A 20,941-nucleotide genomic window follows, 5' to 3' on the forward strand; every position below is an offset into this window, starting at 1 on the left:
AACCCTCACCTCTCCTTTTTGTAACGAGTTCACGGTGTTGCTAGTTTTGCAGGTTTTGAACAAGGATTAAGACGTGTGAAGATCAGATTACTGTACCCACGGTTGAGTATTAGGATAATCCCCTACGGGTTAGACTTGTGTTTCTTCAAATATAAAATATATAACTTGTAAATAAAATAAGTTTTTATTAATTAACACAAAAAACTATAAGATAACATCATAACAAAATAAAAAATACCATTTCATTCCCATCCCTAACGTTTTAAAATTCATATATCCCTAACGTTTTATTAAATTTATATTTATCATTGAGTTTTTATGCAACTATAGAATACTGATATAAAATTCATAGATATACTATTACTAAAAGACTCATTTTTTTTTTCTTAAGTTACAAAACAGTAACAAAACATATACATAGTTTTTAATTTTTCTATTTCATTTTATTTTTCTTCTATGTCTAACTTGGTTTTAGTATTTTTCTTTTAATTTCTATATTTTTAATCTATCAATTTAGTTATGACGCCATTCAGTTTTTAAATTCTGCCAGAACAATGAAACCAATAAGATGTCTGGTTCGATATTTGGTCATGTCATGAAAACATTGTACGTAAGAAACTCGATTATTATACAACAAACATCAAACTTTTTTTGTGTTTATATACCTAGCTTATCCATAAATCAACTTTTTTCAATAAACAATTTGTTGCCTTTAAAAAAACTAGGGTTATAAACTTACAATGGGCATTTAAAATTTTGAATAGTAATTTTTAACTACAATAATGCAGAATGACATCAATATGCTACTTGTGTTTATTTAAGATCAACTAATATTCAACACCTCACATGAAAACATATACATTGATTATTGTTGCCCTTTGTGTACCACACTATACACAATTTATGTCTTCCTAACTCTTAAACTTTGTGTAAATCGTCCCTCTCTTTCGTGAGGTGAGTGAAACTAAAAAATAGGTAGCGTATCTCTTTACGAGTGAGCATGTGTAGTCCTAAGACGCCATGTTGATTTTGCGTATTGAACAAGTAAATAACAATAACCAATAGGGCCTCGCCCAACCGTCGTAGGTTTGGCAACGACACCAAGTGTGAAAAGACAAAAACCAAACCTAACATTAGGCTTTCAATAATGGATTAACATGTTTTAGTTTTGAAGGACCATTATCCTGTTGTTCAAGTTTGTTGTATATGAAAATTATTTTAAGTATTAAAACTAAACCTTATTATTGAAAGTTGGTTTGTTGTTTTCTAATTTTGTGTTTAATTACAATTTACAAACCATTCTCAAAATCCATTGGATTCATTTGGTGATTTGGACTTTAGAGATACACGTAATGACGTAATCATATTATGACATAGCCCAAAAAGGTTGCAACTTGAGAGCCCAAATAATAGTTTTTAGTTTTAAAATACGTTTCTAAGGCCCAATTAAAAAGCCCAATTACATTAAATTTATGGGAATTAATATCTGTTGATAGAACTTTGGAAATGAATAGTGTTAGACACTCGCCTGGCACATGTTCATTGGGCCGCATGTTTTTAAAACACGCGTTCTATTTCTGTCAACCCTTATGCTACGCATAAAAAAAACTCATTAAAAACCCACCGCACCTTCTCTTTTCTTCTGATTTTCCACCAGTTAGAGTTCATTGAGTTTGGTAAGTGTTTATGAACATTTGTTAGAGTTCATTTGCGTTTGGTAAGTGTTTATGAACAGTTCACGAACAGGTTTTTTTTAACTTAATGAGTAGTTGTGTTAGTTTCATAACTGCATTAAACCGGTGTCATCTATATTCTAAGATTAAAAAATAATTTACACCAACAATTGTAACGAGTGTAAACAATAAATGATTTCATCTTCTTTGATCATTATATATTTATGAAAAATAAAGCTATATAATTATATTATAATAAAATACAACAATAATTGGATTTAAGAAAAACACATTTGTTTCGACTCTTGATAACTCCAAAAGGTGGATTTCTTTTGTGTGTGTTTTAGACAGCACATACACAAGAGTAGCCAGACAATCTTGGGGTCAAATATAGAGATGAAGAACGACTGATTAGAGAAATAACATATAATATAAGAAAATGTGTAAAACCTCTATTGTATATCATTAATGTCATTATATTATAGTATATATATTTTCAAACGGTGTCACCTCGGAGAAACCTTGGATAAGGAGAGAAAATTCCTTATATTATTTGTGTCATGAATTATTTATTTATTTATTTTTTTGACGTTCCCGTATAAATGTTGTTGATAACAGAGTTGTGTTCGAAGTTGAGTATTTTTTTATATTGTATGCTATATTGAGTGCAGGTACCACACCGATACCATGACGAACACAATCTACACCGACCGAGTAACATCAGTATCGGTATTATCGTAATAGTATCGTTATTATCGGAAACGGTACCGATATTCACCATTATGGTTTTTAATTGTAAAACATGATTTTATTTTCTTGAGTCACATTAGACAACTTTTGTGTAATGAAACCATTATAAATAGTTTTTTATTGCTTCCTGAACTATACAATACCGGGGCCCTAACTAACCACATCCCAAAATAAATTTTGGAGCCTCGAATTTTAAAGCCCAAAAGCAAGAAACCTTTTTTTTTAATAACGGTAGAGCCCACCCTGTAACAACAACTAGATATTCAGGCTTACACTTTCAAATCAGTGACAAGTTGGACAACTAGATATTCAGGCTTACACTTTCAAATCAGTGACAAGTTGGACCTGTTAATTGAACTAGTTATTTGCCGCCCGCGCGTTGCGGCGGGAACCAATGACTACAAAAGGCGTGTCAGCAACGACAAACAGATACCGAATATCAAAACATAAATAAAATGACATGGTAAGGATAGTCACTCCGTCATAAAAAAACGATTTTAAATAACCTAATATATAATAATAGGACTCATACGTCCTACATGTTGGAAATTCGGTTGTTTGCAGTTCAGTTATTAGTTATTACGGTGCTAACACGTTAAAATATGGATGAGCTCGGTACCGGTAACGGTAGTGAAAGTACCGATCCAGAAAATCATCGAAATTAGGTACCGGCATCGAAAATGCTCGGTACAATACGGTATGGTATTTGAAGGTAAAAATCAATAAATACAAGTATTGTGCTAGACCAGTGTCGAACCGAAAGTAACGATTCTGAAAACGCCAAAAGGCGGGTACCAAATTGGTACCGAAAATGATTTGGTATAGTAAATTTGGTACCGATACGATACCGGTTCATTTACATGATTTGATACGATTTGCTCATCAATATTCTAAATATTGAAGTTAATTTTACATGCTACAATTCATTCATTACAGAAAAAGACAAAAAAGAAAGCAAAATAAGTTGTTGTGTATATAAAACCTCATTCAAACGAAATACAGTTTACTTACTGTGTGTATGAAAAGTAATCTAAACGGTGCAATTACTTGCATTGCTGCGTTGCTACAGGATTTGATGAGCTCGTTACCAACCGGTACCGAAAATACTGGTACCGAAATCCCCAAAAGTGGGTACTGGTACCTAATATACCTAGTATGGCACGGTTCGGTACAGGTCGGTATTGGTACGGCACCGGTATTTGAGGGTAAAAACCGGTGAATACTTGTGAGGAACCGGTACAAAAAATACACTGATTTGGTAAATTTGAGACCGGTACCTATACCCAATACCATTTGCTACTTGCATTGCTGCGTTGCTACAGAATTTGATGAGATCGTTACCAACCGGTACCGCAAATACTGGTACCGAAATCCCCAAAAGTGGGCACCGGTACCGAATATACCTAGTATGGCACGGTTCGGTACAGGTCGGTATTGGTACAACACCGGTATTTGAGGGTAAAAACCGGTGAATACCTGTGCGGAACCGGTACCAAAAATACACCGGTTTGGTAAATTTGAAACCGGTACCTATACCCAATACCATTTGCTTATCTCTTAATCATATATGAATTTTAAATAATTCTAATCTAATTCTAATATTAATTTAATAATCTAATTGTAATATGAATTTAATAATAAATCCATTGTAATATTAATTTAATAGTAAATGTACTGTTCATTATGTTTATCTTTTATCATATATGAATTTAGATTGAGTTAGACCTCTAGTTATTGATTGATTTAGGGGTTGTTTGTTTTAGCTCTTAATGGGCTTTTAATGGTTTAGAAGGTTCAATATTTAATGGTTCCGAGTTTTTGTTTCGCGAGCAGATGTTTGAATGGTTCATACATTTGCCTCTAAATGGTTAAACATTAAACTGAGTCTGAATGGTTAAGACCTCTTATCTAAATTGATCAAACATTTGTCTCTAAATGGTTAAACATTATACTGACTTTTAGTGGTTCACACCTCTTACTGGTTCAGCACTTAATGGTTAAGACCTCTTAATAGTTTAACACTTACACATCTAGAAGTCCAGCCCCTTAACTGAATACAACTTGTTATTAACGAGTTAACATTAACCCGCGCGTTGCGGCGGGATGTTTATTATTAATGTCTTTCATATCATCATATGAAATGCGAAATTTGTTAAGCTTAATCAAAATATATTATTCACTTAATTTGATGAACCTATAAATACGCTTCTGAATGAGATGTTAAAAAAATTATTTATTACTCAAAATTGCACTTTTGCTCATTTGTTTTGATATTTAGAAATAACTTTACACACTTTAAACTTTAATTCATTTACCTTTTACTCATTTTTGATTGTATGTTAGAAATAAAAAAATAAAACTCAGTAAACAACTAACAATCTATTAGGAATTGTTAGTTTATGTATATGGGGAGGGGGATTATTCATTTTCGAATGGACATATTTATATTACCCACGTATTGAGAGGAAAAAAATAAATACAATACTCAAAACTTTGTAAAAAAGTAAAAGCAAAACCTTTACGCATTGAGCATGAAATAAAAAATAATACTTTTACGTACGTCCACCAATACACAAATATTAAATTTAATATAAAAAAATAAAGAGTTAATTACATACTAAGTCTCTGTGATTTACACAAAGTAACAATCTAAGGTACTAATAGTTTAAAATCGCATCTTGAGATACTAACTTTCCATTTTCTAACATGTGAGGGTATTAATTACAAAGTTGGTCCATGTGGTTTACACAAACTAACAATTTCAAGTACATTGGATTCTTATTTTGTGTAAACCACAGGGACTAACTATGTAATTAACTCAAAAATAAACTTATTAAGAAAAGCAAAAAATATTGTTAGAGAAATAAAGAAACATTTTAAGATAAAATATTATGTCAACGGTGTAATGTCACTTAGAGACCGGAGGTTCGCTTTCTCATGTTATGTGCGTTATAGTTACACAATACAAGAGTATAATAACTTAATACATTCGAATTTAGGTGTGAAAATAGTTGTGTATAATTGTTAAAACTTTGAACCTTTGAACACAAAAAAAAAAAAAAATGTTGCCCCCAAAAACTTTATGTAACAATATATACAATGTAAAACCAACTGTATCGGAGGCTTTACTGGTCCAATTAGGTTGATTGTATTGTTTTTAATAATCAGTAAACATTTTATTTATCTAAAAATATTTAAAGAATAGCAAAACAAATACCAAAGTTACAACTATAAAAACAATTATTTAAACTAATAAATAAACAAAAGAATAACAAATTAACAACCACATAATTTAAAAACTTTACAATTGTTTCAAATTAATAAATAAACAAAAGAATAACAAATTAACAACTAAATAAATTAAAGAATTGTACTCCAAAGTCCAATTAACAACTAAATAAATTAAAGAAATGTACTCCAAAATCCAAACCTGAAAAAGTGAAAATTATTAAATTAAGTTTGGGCATTTATACTTTCGAAGATTTTTGTTCTTTCTCATAAATTGCAACCGGCAAAATACTTTCGACGTTTCTTTCCATCTTCTGGCACATAATATTCCGGTAATAGCACATAATCGCACTCTAAAAAAGGGTAAGAAACAATCTTCCTGCACATAATATTCCGGTAATCCATCATAGATCATCCATGGCGAGTTGTTGCCATTTTGAAGGAATTCAGACGGGTGATAACATTGCCGGATATTTCTTTTGGAGGTGGGGGTTATATAGGTTGTGAAAGGTGTCAAACGAAGGGGAAACGGTGGTCGGTGGAGACGTGACTGTTTGTTATTTCTTTTTACCGGAACGTTGCGTCGGTTTCGTGCCGATTTAGTTGTTAAATGTAAGGTCCCGACGGTGTTTAATTAATTGACGGGTTGTTTAGCATTTCTCTGGTTGGTTAACCGACGTGAGTTGATAAATTGTGGTGTTAATTTTCTGGAGAAGACGGGAGTGAACCGAAACATCAATTTTTTTACCGACGCGACGGTCGGTATTTGCACGTGTATTTGTTGTCAACCGACGTGTGTTGCTAATTGTATTATATAGTAAAGTAATAGTAATAGTAATAGTAATGTGAAAACACGTTTTTAAATAATTATTTGGGAGATTTGAATAACTTGAAATGATTTATGGAATTATCGAGCAAAGAAAAAGAAAATTTAAAACTTTATAAAAATATTGGGTGGTGGGCTAAGTGGCCAACCGCCAACAAGGCAACAAGCAAGCAGATGGGTTATGGGTGGCTACTGGTTTTTGTTTTCATTTGGGCTGATGTCACGCAGGAAGCCCAATAACTTAAGTAGCATGATCTATTGGACTCTTGGTCCTTGGATAGTTCAAAAACCGTAAATAAATACAATTGTTACAAATTTGTTATTGTTTTATGAATAAAATCTATAAATTAGTTCAAGTTTTACATAAATATAGTTTTCAACGTGAGAGTATTAGTGAATTTCAAGTTTTGTCCTTTATCTTTAGGCCACTTTGCAAGTTTTGTCCTTTATATTTAAATTTGACGAGTTTTGTCCTTTATGTTTAAAAATCAAGCACGTTTTATCCTTTATGTTTAAAAATCAAACACGTTTTGTCCTTTATGTTTAAAAAATCAAGCACATTTTGTCCTTAAAAATCAAGCATAAAGGACAAAACGTGCTTGATTTTTAAACATAAAGGACAAAACTCGTCAAATATAAACATAAAGGACAAAACTTGCAAAGTGACCTAAAGATAAAGGACAAAACTTGAAATTCACTCTAAGTATATATTACCTTAGTCAACATTTAAACTCTCTAGGTAACTGAGATATCTAGGGGACAGACAGTGTGTGGTAGTAATCATGCAAAGTGGAGATATATTACCTTCATATTAAAAAAAAAAAAAAAACTATTTAGAGTAGGTTAGTTTGTTGTTAAAAAAAGACCAAGGGTATTTAATATGAAGAAATAAATAGTTTGAAAACTTCACGGTTTAAAATGGAACGCAAGACTTTTGAAATAAGAAATCCTATAATTATATATACAATGTGGACCACTTTGATTTGAGAAATTAAATCAATTCACCAGGAGATGTGGAAGAGAGAGGACGGCTACCTACAAACGTAACGAGGGGGGGCGGGGGATTGAAGAAGTTAGCCTGTCAAATGTGTGGTGCCGACGTGAAGGTGCACGTACCCCCCACCCGTGTTGGAGAAGTCTTAAGAGATCATGTTAATAGTTTGCGTAAAGTATTATAAAGGTTTTGTTGAAATTGTTAGAAAACTTTACTAACAATAGTAAATAGTTTAATCAAGTACATGTGTTTTGCCATTTACTATTTTTAGCTAAACTGTTCCCCATGTTCTGTTAGGGTGTAAGGGGCGCTCACCCGGGTGGAGTAGTCCCCTCTCCACCCTAGCCAATTCTACACTGTCATGTCAACTCCCATCTCAACTCCCTATTTTGCACTCAAACATTGGCAGCACAGTACTTGTTCCAGGTATATATTTGTACAAATCCAACCAAAGTCACGCCCCGAAAAAACTGAGGTATGACAATTGACTAGGTCAAATGGGTATAAACCAACCCAAAGTGTTTTCGAATACTCGTAAATCACTTTATTAATCAATGTAGATTGTTACTTTAACAACATACTCATTTATACTTTCAGGATTCAAAAGACCTTACCCATCGCCAAGTAAATACCGAAAATCTCATGGATAAAAGAAGCTAACCATATCTTGGAACCAATTGGTAGCCATGACTCATGAGATACTGATGATTCAACCTTGAAGAAAGCCCAAAGTTATACTGCACCCAACATCAACTTACAGACTCATAAGCCAGGTGTACAAGCATCCAACTTTGGGCCTGGAAAACCAACGGTAAGCATCAATAATATCAACACAAACCAATTATATTGATGCAGAGTAGTGATCATAGTAACAATAGGTGCAGAAGATGACAACAAAGGCGTTTTTACAATTATGCGAATGCTCAAATGTTCAATGAAGGTTAAAGGAGCAAAAAATTGACGACTGAAAAACTTATATTCTAAGCATTTCCTGTCATCTATCACGGATAGTATTTGCGGTGGAAATTAAGTTTTTTAGCATAATCAAATGCTCATCGTTTGATATATGCAGAAACATACGAAGGTTTGTTACCATTGTCTCTTTTTCCCAAGTTAACGGTCCTGACGCATGTAACGCCTCAATGGTATGTCGATACGCCTGCAATTCTAACCTATGGATCTCGTCTTCGTATCCGCCTTGACATGCTGACTCAGCATCGCTACTATAGCTTTCGGTATCTTCAAAAGCATTTGATTTAGATTGGATGTTATGGTCACTATAGCGGTTAATACTGCAACTACCAACCGAACATGTAACACTATCATCCTCACGATCATCATTTGCGGTTTTTCTGTATGCACTATTTATATCTTCTCTTGCCACGTCAGCGTCTACCTTTTCGTGTGACGTGGTGATTACGCGGAGACGTTTACCTTCTTTTTGAGTGATCTTGAATTTAAGGGAGGTCCCTACGTTTACCTCATCTTGAGATAAATAGGCTGATCCTCGTTTTAGCGTTCTTGCAGAAACGATATGCGATTCTTGTAAATTGTCTAGTTGTGCACCAAACTGGAGGCTTTTCATGTAGGAATCTCTTTTAGAGTTTTTTTGTTTCTCTTCGGAGCCAGAAATTATGTTTACGTTTAAACGCTTCTTGCAGTGTGTATATTTGCTATTTATATGAACCTGTGTGCACAACAAAGAATAAAAACTTATTAAAACATCCGAATGTAAAGAGCTTTCGATGCGAAAACATACATTAGAATTAACAAAGTAAAAAAAATTACTCATCATAAACGTAACGTGATCAATACCTTACTTATACTTCCTTCCTTGAATTTCATGATGCCAAGCTTTGTCTTTTATCCCAAATCACAGTCCTCAGAATCTGTTCTCATATGAAAATGAAGTGTAAATAAAAATCAGTATGTGATAATAAGTTAATCATAATTCATAAGTAAGCGAAAACACATATAAGCAATTCACATTTTTTGGAAAAAAAATTATATTCATAAATCACCTAAATCAAAACACATACCTATGCAGTTAATATCGGTGATATATCGGTCCCTTAGTAAAATATCTGTGTCAAATATTGGTACCGATATTATCGGCGATATTGACCGATATATCACCGATATTTGACTGATATATCACTGAATTATTGGTGTTAAATTGATATATATATATATATATAAATTCTGCATTATATTAAAATTACCGATATCCCACCGATATCTCACCGAGATAACCAATATTTCAAATATCGGTCCTTGACCGATATCCGATATTTTACCGCATTAACTGCGTAGACACATACACACATATAGATCATAACTGGAAACAAGTATTCCACAAATCCTAATAAATCATATGCTGTTATCACAAATCAACCAAACACAAGATCAAATCTACAACAAGGAGGTGTTTGGACGCGCATTTCGAAGTGATGATCCGATATAAATCATCAAAATCAACATTATTTTTCATTATAGCCAGTATAACAAAAAAAAAAAAATAATAATAATAATCATCCAAAAATGATAATTATCTGTTTTGAGCATTTAGTTTTATCAGATTATCCAACAAACTAAGATATAACATGACTAAAAATGGCAAAACAATAAATATCGTTGCGATTCGCTTAAAAACATCATCTAAACCTTATAATTTCAAATCTAATTCCTAAATAACTAGAAAATCATCATCCACACATCTAAAACTGATTATTCCAACCTCAATCATCAGTAATAAGATAATCCGTTCCAAAACACACAATCACACATCCAAACACACATTCATTAACAAACATCTAAATTCTAAATCTATTCCGAGAAATTTAAGCCGATTGCACGAATTTAATCCGTTACTACGTCGATAAAACCGATCCGATAACCGTTTTACATGTGCAAATTTCAATGACCTTACAGTAATCAATCTCAACAACAACAAAAGAGAAAAAAAAACGAACAAGCATCATAACGAAGTCGGATTAACATGAAATGTGATTAGAAATTGAGCGGATAAACTTCGATTGAGCAGGAATATTGAATTAGATGAAGCTAATGAGTAAGAAATCAACGATTAACATTGAGAATGATGTCGGTGTGGATCGGAATGGTGAAATAGTGAAATTGATTGAAGCATATGAAGGAATTACTGACCGTTTGGATGCGATTGATGAGAGTTGTGGATTTGATTGAAGTGCAGAGAGAGGAATGTTGTTGTTGTTGTTGTTCAGGAGAATGAATTGTGTATGTATGTATGTATTGCTATAATACGCTTGACGTATACTACGCACCTTTCTCTCCTTATTGCCGTATTGCGTGATAAGTTGCTTTGAGAAAAGGTGAAATAAATTAATAAAATTATGGTTTGTTAGTTTGTTGGATTTTAGAATATTTTGGTGATTATATCTAATTCACTACTTTCTTGCTTTGATAATAGAAATTATAATAAAATATGGCAACATTTTAGGATTTTTATTTGAATAAGATTTGAATTTTGAAGTGTTAAATAATTTTTTTTTGAAAATTATGAATAGTGTAGTGTATAGATTAGTAAATGAAATTTGGAAAGAAAATAAAATAAATGCTCTTAAAATTTGGTTTAACCATTTGATCTAGTCCCACTAGTTTAAATAAAATTCTGAAAAATATGAATAGTGAAAATAAAATTTTGAAAAATATGAATGGTGAAGTAGTATATGGATTAGTAAATGAGATTTTGAAAGAAAAAAAAACAAAAATGAAAACTTTTAAACGTTGGTTTAACCATTTGGTCTAGTCCGACTAGTTCAAAAGCAGTTGGGTTTGAAGTATTAAATAAATATTTTGAAAAATATGAATAGTGAAGTAGTATATAGATAGTAAATGAGATTTTGGAAAAAAAAAACAAAAATAAAAAGTTTTAAAAATTTGGTACAACCATTTGGTCTCGTCTAACTAGTTTAAACGCAGATGGTTAAGATGCACTCAACTGGACTTGTTATGTAGTCGGCTAGGTCCCTTGACCCGTTATGAGAACAATGGTTAAAGCTTTTATAATGGCAATTTTTGGATAGATAGGTGGCGCATGCGCAGTGTTCTGAAACGGGAATCCAAACGCATTCAAATGGATGATGATGGTGGTGGTGGTGTGTGTATCTACTAACATTATTTAAAAAAGATGTTTGATAATGGATGTAGCATCAGAGAGAAGATTGATGTGTTAGAAATGATCTAATGTAGCGATTTTAGATGTGTTTTTAAGGTAATGAATAGGAGATGCTATTGACATATTTAATCAAATTTAGGCACACTAAAATTCACTCAATATACCCTTTTTAATATTGAAAAATATAAGCATAAAACTTTGCTCAAATATGAAACTTAAACCGAACCCAACTAAAGGATATTTAATCGTTTGTTGTAGATTTATGTCACCCCTAAAAAAGAATTAATATATTATTTCCATCTGGTCATAATATCCATTTAAATACTTATCGATTCATTTTTTAAATATTGCAAAAAGGAAACGATAAGGAACTTCACTATCGTCTATACTCTTTATTTATAAACACATTTTTATTAACTTTTTATGCATATTGGCGGCTTAAAATCCTTGATTATAATATCTCATGTGTGACTAAATTGACCAACGACCACCGTACATAGCAAAAGAAGATCACTTACTAATTGAAATTCAACAAAGCACTTCTCAACGATAACATAATTATAAACTATTCTTGTATAACTATGATTAACTGTTGGTTATAATATTATTATTTTAAATATCCAATCAGATAAAAAATTGACACTTGTGAATGCCACGTGAAAAAATCACCAATAAATCTCAATTGGATTTTTAAATATTTTTTTAGTTTTGTTGTGTTATATTAGTGAAAAAAAAAAGAAAAAGAACAACTTCTTGTGGGTATCAAATCAAGGAAAATGCGAAGAACGACAACTTTTTCATGATGCGCATGCTTAAACAGATGAGGCTTTTACATATATCTTATATAAAAGGAGATCCACCCAGGAAATAAGTTGTGGAGGGTTGGCTTCGAGTAGGTCATATGTGGTAATAAACTCCAATATTGAAATTCCGAAGATGATTAGGCACGAATTAACTAGTTGTCACATTTAATTTTTTAGCTGTTAGCTGATGACATACAGTTAGAACTTCTAATATAAAACAACATAGTGTAACCAAATATATCTTCCACTCACAAGAGTACCCATCAAACAAGCCAAAACTCAAAACGTGTCGAGTTTAAGTGTGTAACTACATGTGTTCTAACAAGACACCATCGAGTTGACCGAAATTCACATTAAATCTTTTTCTACATCCTAATATAAAATATTGACTTTGTCATCAAGATGCAAAATATAGGCTGGAATTGCATTTTGATTATTGATTTTTGACCTCAAAGGATGGTAAAATGGGCCAAATTACAATTTATCACATTACATAGTGCTTATGGTTTCTTTGAGTTCACTAGTAGGATGAGAAAAGAACCAAAGAACAAACCCACAAAAAAGCAAAACGAGCGGAATGATGTGGATCGTGTTTTCTCTAGATGACTTGCAGTGATCCTTCTTCGTGCCATCCGGTGAGATGGGATCATAAACCGGCAAGCTATCGTCTAACGGTTGGGCGGGCTTCCTTGGCGGCGATAGGTTGAGGAAATACTCGTCAGACCGGAACATAGTCGCGGATGAAGATCGATGCATTCTCAAATAGACCGAAGAAACCAAGGATCTTGAGGAAGAGATGTATAATGCATCAATGGTTGTTCAAGATTTTATATAAGGAGGTTTTCTTTAGCATACTAGCACCTTTGCTTCAGCCTAAAGTGTTGGGGTGGGGGGGGGGGGGGGGGGGTTGACTCTGAAACTAAAGAGTAAAAAAAGGCAGAAATGCAGTCTTCTTCAAGCAGCTTCAAATGTAATCAAAAGCATATGCATGTTACCATGGCAACATAGAATACAATATGTAGGGGTGAAAACGAGCCAAGCTGCTCGAGATCGGCTTGAGAAAAAAACTCGAAACAAGCCGAGCCTGAGCGTGAGCCTAAAGTAAAGCTCGTTTATTTAGTGAGCCCGAGCTCGAGCCTGGCATGTGAAGCTTGTCAGGCTTGTCGAGCTTCAGTGTAATATTAGTTTTTATTAATATATAATAACATTTACCCCTTATTTAAAGTTGTCTAGTAAACGAGCCGAGCTGAGCTTATTTAAACTTGTTTACGAGTCAAGCCCGAATCTAAAAAATGAACTTGTTAATTAAACCAGCCCGAGCCCAAGCTTCACTTATCAAGCTCACGAGTCTAAACAAGTCTATTATTTATATTATTTTTCTTTAATATATTAATGAGTAAAATGCACGGATAGCCCTTGTGGTTTGATGAAATTTCACCTTTAGTCCCCAACTTTTCAAAATTACACTCTTAGTCCCTGTGGTTTGACAAGTTGTTACTTGGATAGTCCCCAAAGCGGATGAAGGTTACTCGGATAGTCCCTGTGGTTTGACAAGTTGTTACTCGGATAGTCCCTGTGGTTTGATAAGTTGTTACTCGGATGGTCCGTGTCATTTCACACCCACTTAACCAAAAAAACTAACTTCCATCCGCTTTGGGGACTATCTGAGTAACAACTTGTCAAACCACAGGGACTAAGAGTGTAATTTTGAAAAGTTAGAGACTAAAGGTGAAATTTCATCAAACCACAGGGACTATCCGTGCATTTTACTCTATATTAATTAATAGATAATTAACGAGCCGAGCTTGAGCTCTCATAAGTTAACCGAGCTCGAGCCTGGTTGAGCTCGGGCTCGGCTTGGCTCATTTCCACCCCTAATGTCAATATGCAGCAAAAGGTGCAGTGAATCAGTCATTGCTTTTTTAATATATATAACATTCAAGATTTTCAACCAATAATTGTTTTTACATGAAGCAAAAGATCAAAAAAAAAAATAATAATAATACCATATAACATTGCAAAAATAACAGCACAGTGGGAAAAAGCTGGTAAATTTCTGCAAATGTCTCATAGCAAAGTATTGTCACTCTTTTAAAGTATAATCTCATAACCATCCTCTTTAGAATGGTTGATAATGATGGTCGTTTTGTTCGGTTTCATTCTATATAGAACTTGTTTCCGACATGTGGCAACGTCTTACCAGATGATAACTTAATTTCATACCCGAGATCAACGTTCATTAACCGATGATTTGCTTCAGATCGGCTCATTGAAAAATTAACACGGATCTCCTCCCCTTCGTTTGCACGAACAGGCGGGTTCAAAAGAAAGACCTGCACCGAGCGCAAAAAAAAAAAAAAAATTAAATGTCTTTTAACTATAGCAATCTACATAACGCCGTTTTCAATGTTACCAACCTGTTGACCCCAATGTGTGCCATCCTCAATGCTCGGGGCCGTTGTCAACTCGACCTCACACTCAGCAGGATTCTCGGTCCTTCCCTATAATCGTAAAAAATAAAACAGTTTAGCTAAATTCCAATAAATAAATAAGAAAGTAAAATGCCATTTTTGTCTCAGAGGTTTGGCGAGTTTTGTGACTTTCGTCTAAAGTTTGTTTTTCCGTATCTAGATCCAAAAGGTTTCAAATCTTGTCATTTTCATCCGGCTCGTTAACTCCATCCATTTTTCTCCGTTAAGTCAGGGGTATTTCCGTCTTTTTTGCTAACTTAAAAGGCACTTCGGTCTTTTTCACTTTATGTAAAAAGACCGAATACCCCTGAAAAAGACCGAATTGCTCTTTAAGTTAGCGAAAAAGGCGGAAATACCCCTGACTTAACAGAGAAAAATGGATGGAGTTAACAAGTCGGATGAAAACGACAAGATTTTAAACCTTTTGGATCCAGATGCGGAAAAACAAACCTTTGGACGAAATTCGCAAAACTCGCCAAACCTCAGGGACGAAAATGCCATTTTACTCAAGAAAAAACTAAAGGTAAGAATAACTCACTTTAAAATGGACATCGAACCAGCCACCAAATCCACATAGCCACGTGTCCTCTCTGTTAATCGTTGACGATATACTAGCTTCAACTTTGAGAATGTCATCAACGGTAACCGTTAAACAATCAATCTCTTTCAAAATAGCACCTGTTCCAATTACTTGATCTGGATCCAGGTTGTTCCACATAGAATTCTACATGATTAAATAATAAATAATAGCATCAATAAAATTATTAAAGCGCTATCATATCAAATAATATTTATTGTTTGCGGAGTAAATTGCCATTTTAGTCCCTGAGGTTTGACCAAAATTGTCATTTTAGTCCAAATAGTTTTATTGTCTGCCATTTTAGTTCCCGACTTTTGTCATTTTTTGCCATTTTCATCGACCACCACCACCTCCCACCACCCACCCCATCACAACCTTCTATCATCGCCACCACCTGCCTGCACCGTCACCACCCACCCCACCACCATCACCACCCACCATTTCCACCACCACCGGCCACTTTTCCGCCACCCACGTCATCAACCAACAACACCGCCATCATCGTAAAACCAACAACCACCGCCATCATCTTCACTGTAAACCGGCACAACACCATCCCCATACCATCGCACCTGCAAAAATAAAAGAAAGAAAAATGTGGTTTGACCAAAATTCACCTAAGTTAACTAAATTTTTTGAATGGAGTCGGTGGGTTGGATGAAAATGACAAAAGTCAGGGACTAAAATGGCAATAAACAAAACTATTTGGACTAAAATGGCAAGAAAAAACTATTTGGACTGAAGTGGCAATTTTAGTCAAACCTCAGGGACTAAAATGGCAATTTACTCTTTGCTATAAATATTATTTAGAGTAAAGTACACGGATGGTCCTGTGGTTAACCAAAATTTTGGATTTAGTCCCTAGTTTTTCAAAAGTACATGGATAGTCTTGTGGTTTGCAGTTCGTAACGTTTTAGTCCCAACTTTTGTCAAAAGTATACAAATGGTCCCTGTGGTTTGCACTTTGTAACACATTTAGTCCCCAACGTTTAGTGACTAAATGCGTTACAAAGTGCAAACGACAGGGACCATCCATGTACCTTAAGCAAAAGTTGGGGACTAAATGTGTTACAAAGGGCAAACCGCAAGGACGATCTGTGTACTTTAAAAAAGCTAGGGACTAAATTAAGAATTTTGGTTAACCACAGGGACCATCCGTGTATTTTAAAAAAGCTAGGGACTAAATTAAGAATTTTGGTTAAGCACACAGGGACCATCCGTGTACTTTACTCTATTTCTATTATTTGGTTAAACGAATAATGGACAAAAAACAAGCGTTCCAACCTGCAAGTAGTACTTTTTTTGCTCTTCGGAGAACGATTTTGTTAAAACACTCATATCCACACCATAACAAGATTTCGTTTCGGTAACGAAACCGTGCCAGTCGTTCATACATCCTTCGTACTCGTTCAGTTTTTGATCGGCTATTTCGGTTCTGATCGGTGCTAACCACATGCGAGCATGGCTGGGATACCTAAAAATAAATATAAAAAAATCGAACGTAAATTTGAAAAAATCAATATTAAACAAATAATAAATTTTGTGAAATAAGTCAATAACTTACATGACACCGGTTGGTTTCAGCCAGCGATCACGCGCGCAGATAACAGAATCGAACATAGATTCGCGCAGAAGAAAATATCCCATCCACTCGGAGATGATGACATCGACTGTTATTTAGTTTTGAATATGAGAAAATAGAGATAAGAGTTAAATGCCATTTTAGTCCCTGTGGTTTGGGCCATTTTGCCAGTTTAGTCCAAAGGTTTCATTTTTAACATGTGGGTCCAAAAAGGTTTCACAGTTGCCATTTTAGTCCACTAGGTTAACTTCATCCGTTTTTTCTGTTAACGAGAAGGACAATTCGGTCATTTTATATGGCTGCATTGCCCTTTTAGTTAACAGAATTACATACAAAATGACCAAATTGGCCTACTCGTTAACAGAAAAAATGGATGAAGTTAACCCAGTGGACTAAAATGGCAACTGTGAAACCTTTTTGGACCCACAGGTTAAAAATTAAACCTTTGGACTAAACTGGCAAAATGGTCCAAACCACAGGGACTAAAATGGCATTTAACTCTAAAGATAATGTTAAAAAAGGAAGATCTATGAATTAAAAAGATGACCTTTTTCGGGTAAGGTTATATCTTCGATTGAACCCTCGATTACTTCAACAATGTCTTGAAGGTTATTGGCTTTAACGAGCTCGCGTGCATGTTCAGCCATTTTAGTAGCTTCCACAGCGTATACCTTCTTTGCCCCTGCCTGAGCTGACCAAATTGCTAAAATGCCACTACCTGTTCCTACATCCAACACAGTCTTTCCCATGGAATCGCCGATTCAGTTACAGTTTCAAAAATCCAAACACAAATTCAAATTCATTAACATCCAGAAGATACGTAATGAAATTTAGCTTAAAATCTACATCAAACGAATTATTCTAAAAAAAATCACAGATTTGTCTAAAATAATTGAGACGAAAAACAAATCGATGATGGTGACTGATATTTTCTATGTATCGAATAACTGAAAACCAGAGCTGGCTCAAGCTTTCTGGGAGCCCAACACGGATTCTAAAATCAGGGCCCTTTTTGTAAAAAAAAAAAAAAAAAAAAAAAAAAAAAAAAAAAAAAAAATTGTACTAACACATGGTAATATGATGACACACATGTTTTGTATACGATTTCTAAAATGCACATACTAGAGTTGGAGTGAGTTTTCGTGAAAAAAAAAAAAAAAAAAACCCCTCTCAAAGTACCCTGATTCTTTGTTTTTCTCGTCGAAATTGAAATTTAAACAAAGTTAAATCCTAAATCACCTATTTAAAACCAATTTGTAAAACACAAAAATATTACAAAGACAAATGGCAGAATTTCCTTACACCAATGAGCTAGGGATGAGCAATTGGTACTGGCAGGGGCGGAGCTAGTGTATTAGAAGGGGTAGCACGGGCTACCCCACAACCCCGTCTCCGTACCGTTTTTATAGTGTAAAAAAATAAAAGAGTTAAATGCCATTGTAGTCCATGTGGTTTGGGTTATTTTGCCAGTTTAATCCAAAGGTTTCATTTTTCACCTGCGGGTCCAAAAAGGTTTCACGGTTGCCATTTTAGTCCACTAGGTTAACTTCATCCATTTTTTCTGTTAACGAAAAGGGCAATTTGGTCATTTTATATGTAATTCTAATAACTAGAATGGCAATTCAGTCATTTAAAAACCGAATTACCCTTCTCGTTAACAGAAAAATTGGATGAAGTTAACCAGTGGACTAAAATGGCAACGCTAAAACCTTTTTGGACCCACAGGCGAAAAATGAAACCTTTGGACTAAACTGGCAAAATGGCCCATACCACAGGGACTAAAATAGTATTTAACTCAAAATAAAAAATTCCGGTTTTATACAAAGGTTACCCCTGATCCCAAAAAAAAGGGATGCCCCTGAATTTTTGGGCCAACTCCGCCACTGTCCGTACTGGGTCGAATTTCGGTACCCATTTTTGGCGTTTTTCGGGATCGGTACTTTCGATTCAGTATGGTATTTTACCCGCTTTTTACCTTCGAATACCGTAATGTACCAAACACAGTACCCATTTTTGGCGATTTTCGGAAGTGGTGCTTTTGGTAACAGCATGGTATCATGGTCTCAAACTCATCCCTAACCAACACTTTCTTCTAGCATGTTGATAAATGATAAAGACCAATACTTGAAAAACCATATTCAAATAATCGAAAACGATGACTACTTACTTATTGCTTTAGGCCCAACTGAAAACTAGATAAAACATTAATTAATAACTATATAATAACTATGGAATAAATACATAATAAGCTCAGGTAACATGTTGTGTTAGAATGAATGAGGGATAAAAGTAGGTACTTTTCCGATGAAGTGGTGTTTGTTGTTGAAAACGGAGTGGTAATAAGCATCCATTCGAACGCGGTCAGAAAGCATCTCTTTCTGGTGGTAAAGAAAGGCGTAAGTGCAGAAATAGTTGGCGAAATCCACGCCTTTGTCCACGGTGGCCACGCCATTGCTGCTGGTGGCCGTAACCTTGTCTCCGGCGCCGCCGTTCGCCGTGTTTTCCATGTGTTTGTAAGGTGGAATTATGGAGGGAGACGGAAGAAGAACGACAGCGATTGAAATTTTGGTGTGAAAGAGGGAACTTTAAATTAGGGCACAATACGATACGGCCCGTGTCCCACCTCTAATTTTATAATTGTTAAAAAGTTAATCAAATATTAGTTTGTTTGTGCTCGTTTGGTTATTAAACAAACGAAGACGTACAAGAAATTTTGTTGCTTTAGTTAAATGAACGAACATGAACAGAGGTCTTGTTTGTTCAGTTATGTCGGTGAACATTCGGTAACGTGTTGGTTTGTGTTCAGTAGTTTATTAATGTTTTTAGTTTTTATATTTTATTTAAATACTTTAAAATTTTGATAACTAAAATATTTTATTAGTGTGAGTGTATTATATATTTTGTTCATAGACGCTTGTTTGTGTTCGCTTGTTTCCGTTTGTGTTCATGGATATTGGTGTGTGCTCATTTGTGTTCATCAATCTTCGTTTTTGTTTGTTGCTTAAAATTAATAAACGAACACGAACAAGTTCATTTTCTAAACAAACGAACATGAACTTCAAATCTTGTTCGGTAAGTGTTCATGAACACATATATTTCTTAACAAACAAACACGAACAATGTGTTCGTTCGGTTCATTTGCAGGCCTATGTGGTTGTCTTTTGTCATCGAGTTACCTGAGTAACTGGGCTTTTATTTCGTTGGCCGTTCAAAAAAAATTCCTAGTATAAGTTCATTGTAGACCCAAACTCACATGATTATGATTCATTTAGTATGCCGTTCAAAAAAGTTCCTAGTATAAGTTCATTGTAGACCCAAACTCACATGATTATGATTCATTTAGTATAAGTTCATTGTAGACTCAAAACTTTAAACATAAAAGAAGTTTTTGAAGTCGGGGCCCTCAGCAGGGACAACCTCTTTATCTTTTGGAATAAAACTAATGTTTACCTCGGTCACACCCTTCTCAAACCATACCAATAACCAATAGCTCTGTTAGACTTTTATCTATAACGTAACATATTTTTTTAATTATATTAATCAAAATATTATATAATAGTATTATTTGTTGTGTAATTATACATTTACCAATACTAAATAAAATTATTATATTCATATAAATGATATGTTCGTTTAGGTTCAAGAGCCTAGTCAAGATATGTAAAACTCGGGCTCAAGTTAGTTTATTTTATTTTAACCCAAATATAAGCTCAAGCTCGGGCTTGAGGTCGTTTAAGCTCGACTGGATTCAAACTCTTCTAAAGATCTGATCTCGAAAAACATTAGTTATATTTTATTACGATCATCGTATTATAACTCGCATGTACACGAGACACTAATTACAGAACATTTGAAAGTAAAGGAATCAAAACCAGAGA

The 20,941-nt window shown here is 34.1% G+C and overlaps 2 protein-coding genes across 5 annotated transcripts; both read right to left on the reverse strand.

Annotated features, from left to right (window-relative positions):
* Positions 1-7,990: 7,990 nt before the first annotated feature.
* On the reverse strand, positions 7,991-10,838 carry LOC110886805. Of its 3 annotated transcripts, XM_022134654.2 has the most exons (4): positions 10,637-10,838; positions 9,287-9,360; positions 8,565-9,158; positions 7,991-8,268 (listed from the first exon to the last, which is right to left on the reverse strand). In XM_022134654.2, exons 2-4 carry the CDS (start codon positions 9,314-9,316, stop codon positions 8,221-8,223), a joined length of 672 nt encoding a protein of 223 aa, XP_021990346.1. In that variant the 5' UTR covers positions 9,317-9,360; positions 10,637-10,838; the 3' UTR covers positions 7,991-8,220. The 3 variants fall into 3 exon arrangements, with proteins under 3 accessions (XP_021990346.1, XP_021990344.1, XP_021990345.1); XM_022134652.2 differs by lacking the exon at positions 7,991-8,268 and having other exon boundaries at positions 8,294-9,158; XM_022134653.2 differs by lacking the exons at positions 7,991-8,268; positions 10,637-10,838 and adding an exon at positions 10,444-10,590 and having other exon boundaries at positions 8,294-9,158.
* Positions 10,839-14,421: 3,583 nt separating this feature from the next.
* Positions 14,422-19,652, reverse strand: LOC110886806 (protein arginine N-methyltransferase PRMT10). Of its 2 annotated transcripts, XM_022134656.2 has the most exons (8): positions 19,361-19,652; positions 17,611-17,803; positions 17,046-17,151; positions 16,766-16,955; positions 15,440-15,625; positions 14,848-14,931; positions 14,573-14,763; positions 14,422-14,540 (listed from the first exon to the last, which is right to left on the reverse strand). In XM_022134656.2, the coding sequence occupies exons 1-7, from the start codon at positions 19,568-19,570 to the stop codon at positions 14,587-14,589; spliced, it is 1,146 nt and encodes a 381-aa protein (XP_021990348.1). In that variant the 5' UTR covers positions 19,571-19,652; the 3' UTR covers positions 14,422-14,540; positions 14,573-14,586. The 2 variants fall into 2 exon arrangements, with proteins under 2 accessions (XP_021990348.1, XP_021990347.1); XM_022134655.2 differs by having other exon boundaries at positions 14,422-14,763; positions 19,361-19,651.
* Positions 19,653-20,941: the final 1,289 nt, after the last annotated feature.

The sequence above is a fragment of the Helianthus annuus genome, chromosome 10 (genome assembly GCF_002127325.2).
Source record: "Helianthus annuus cultivar XRQ/B chromosome 10, HanXRQr2.0-SUNRISE, whole genome shotgun sequence".
Lineage (NCBI taxonomy): Eukaryota > Viridiplantae > Streptophyta > Magnoliopsida > Asterales > Asteraceae > Helianthus > Helianthus annuus.

Excerpts from the sequence above, each read along its gene's own strand:
- LOC110886805 (XM_022134652.2), bottom strand. The coding sequence starts at position 9,316 with ATGAAATTCAAGGAAGGAAGTATAAGTAAG. Across the intron at positions 9,159-9,286 it reads AGGAAGGAAGTATAAGTAAG|GTTCATATAAATAGCAAATA; the intron begins GTATTGATCACG and ends TTGTGCACACAG.
- LOC110886806 (XM_022134656.2), bottom strand. The coding sequence starts at position 19,570 with ATGGAAAACACGGCGAACGGCGGCGCCGGAGACAAGGTTACGGCCACC. Across the intron at positions 15,626-16,765 it reads AAAAAAAGTACTACTTGCAG|AATTCTATGTGGAACAACCT; the intron begins GTTGGAACGCTT and ends TTAATCATGTAG. Across the intron at positions 14,764-14,847 it reads GCACACATTGGGGTCAACAG|GTCTTTCTTTTGAACCCGCC; the intron begins GTTGGTAACATT and ends CGCTCGGTGCAG.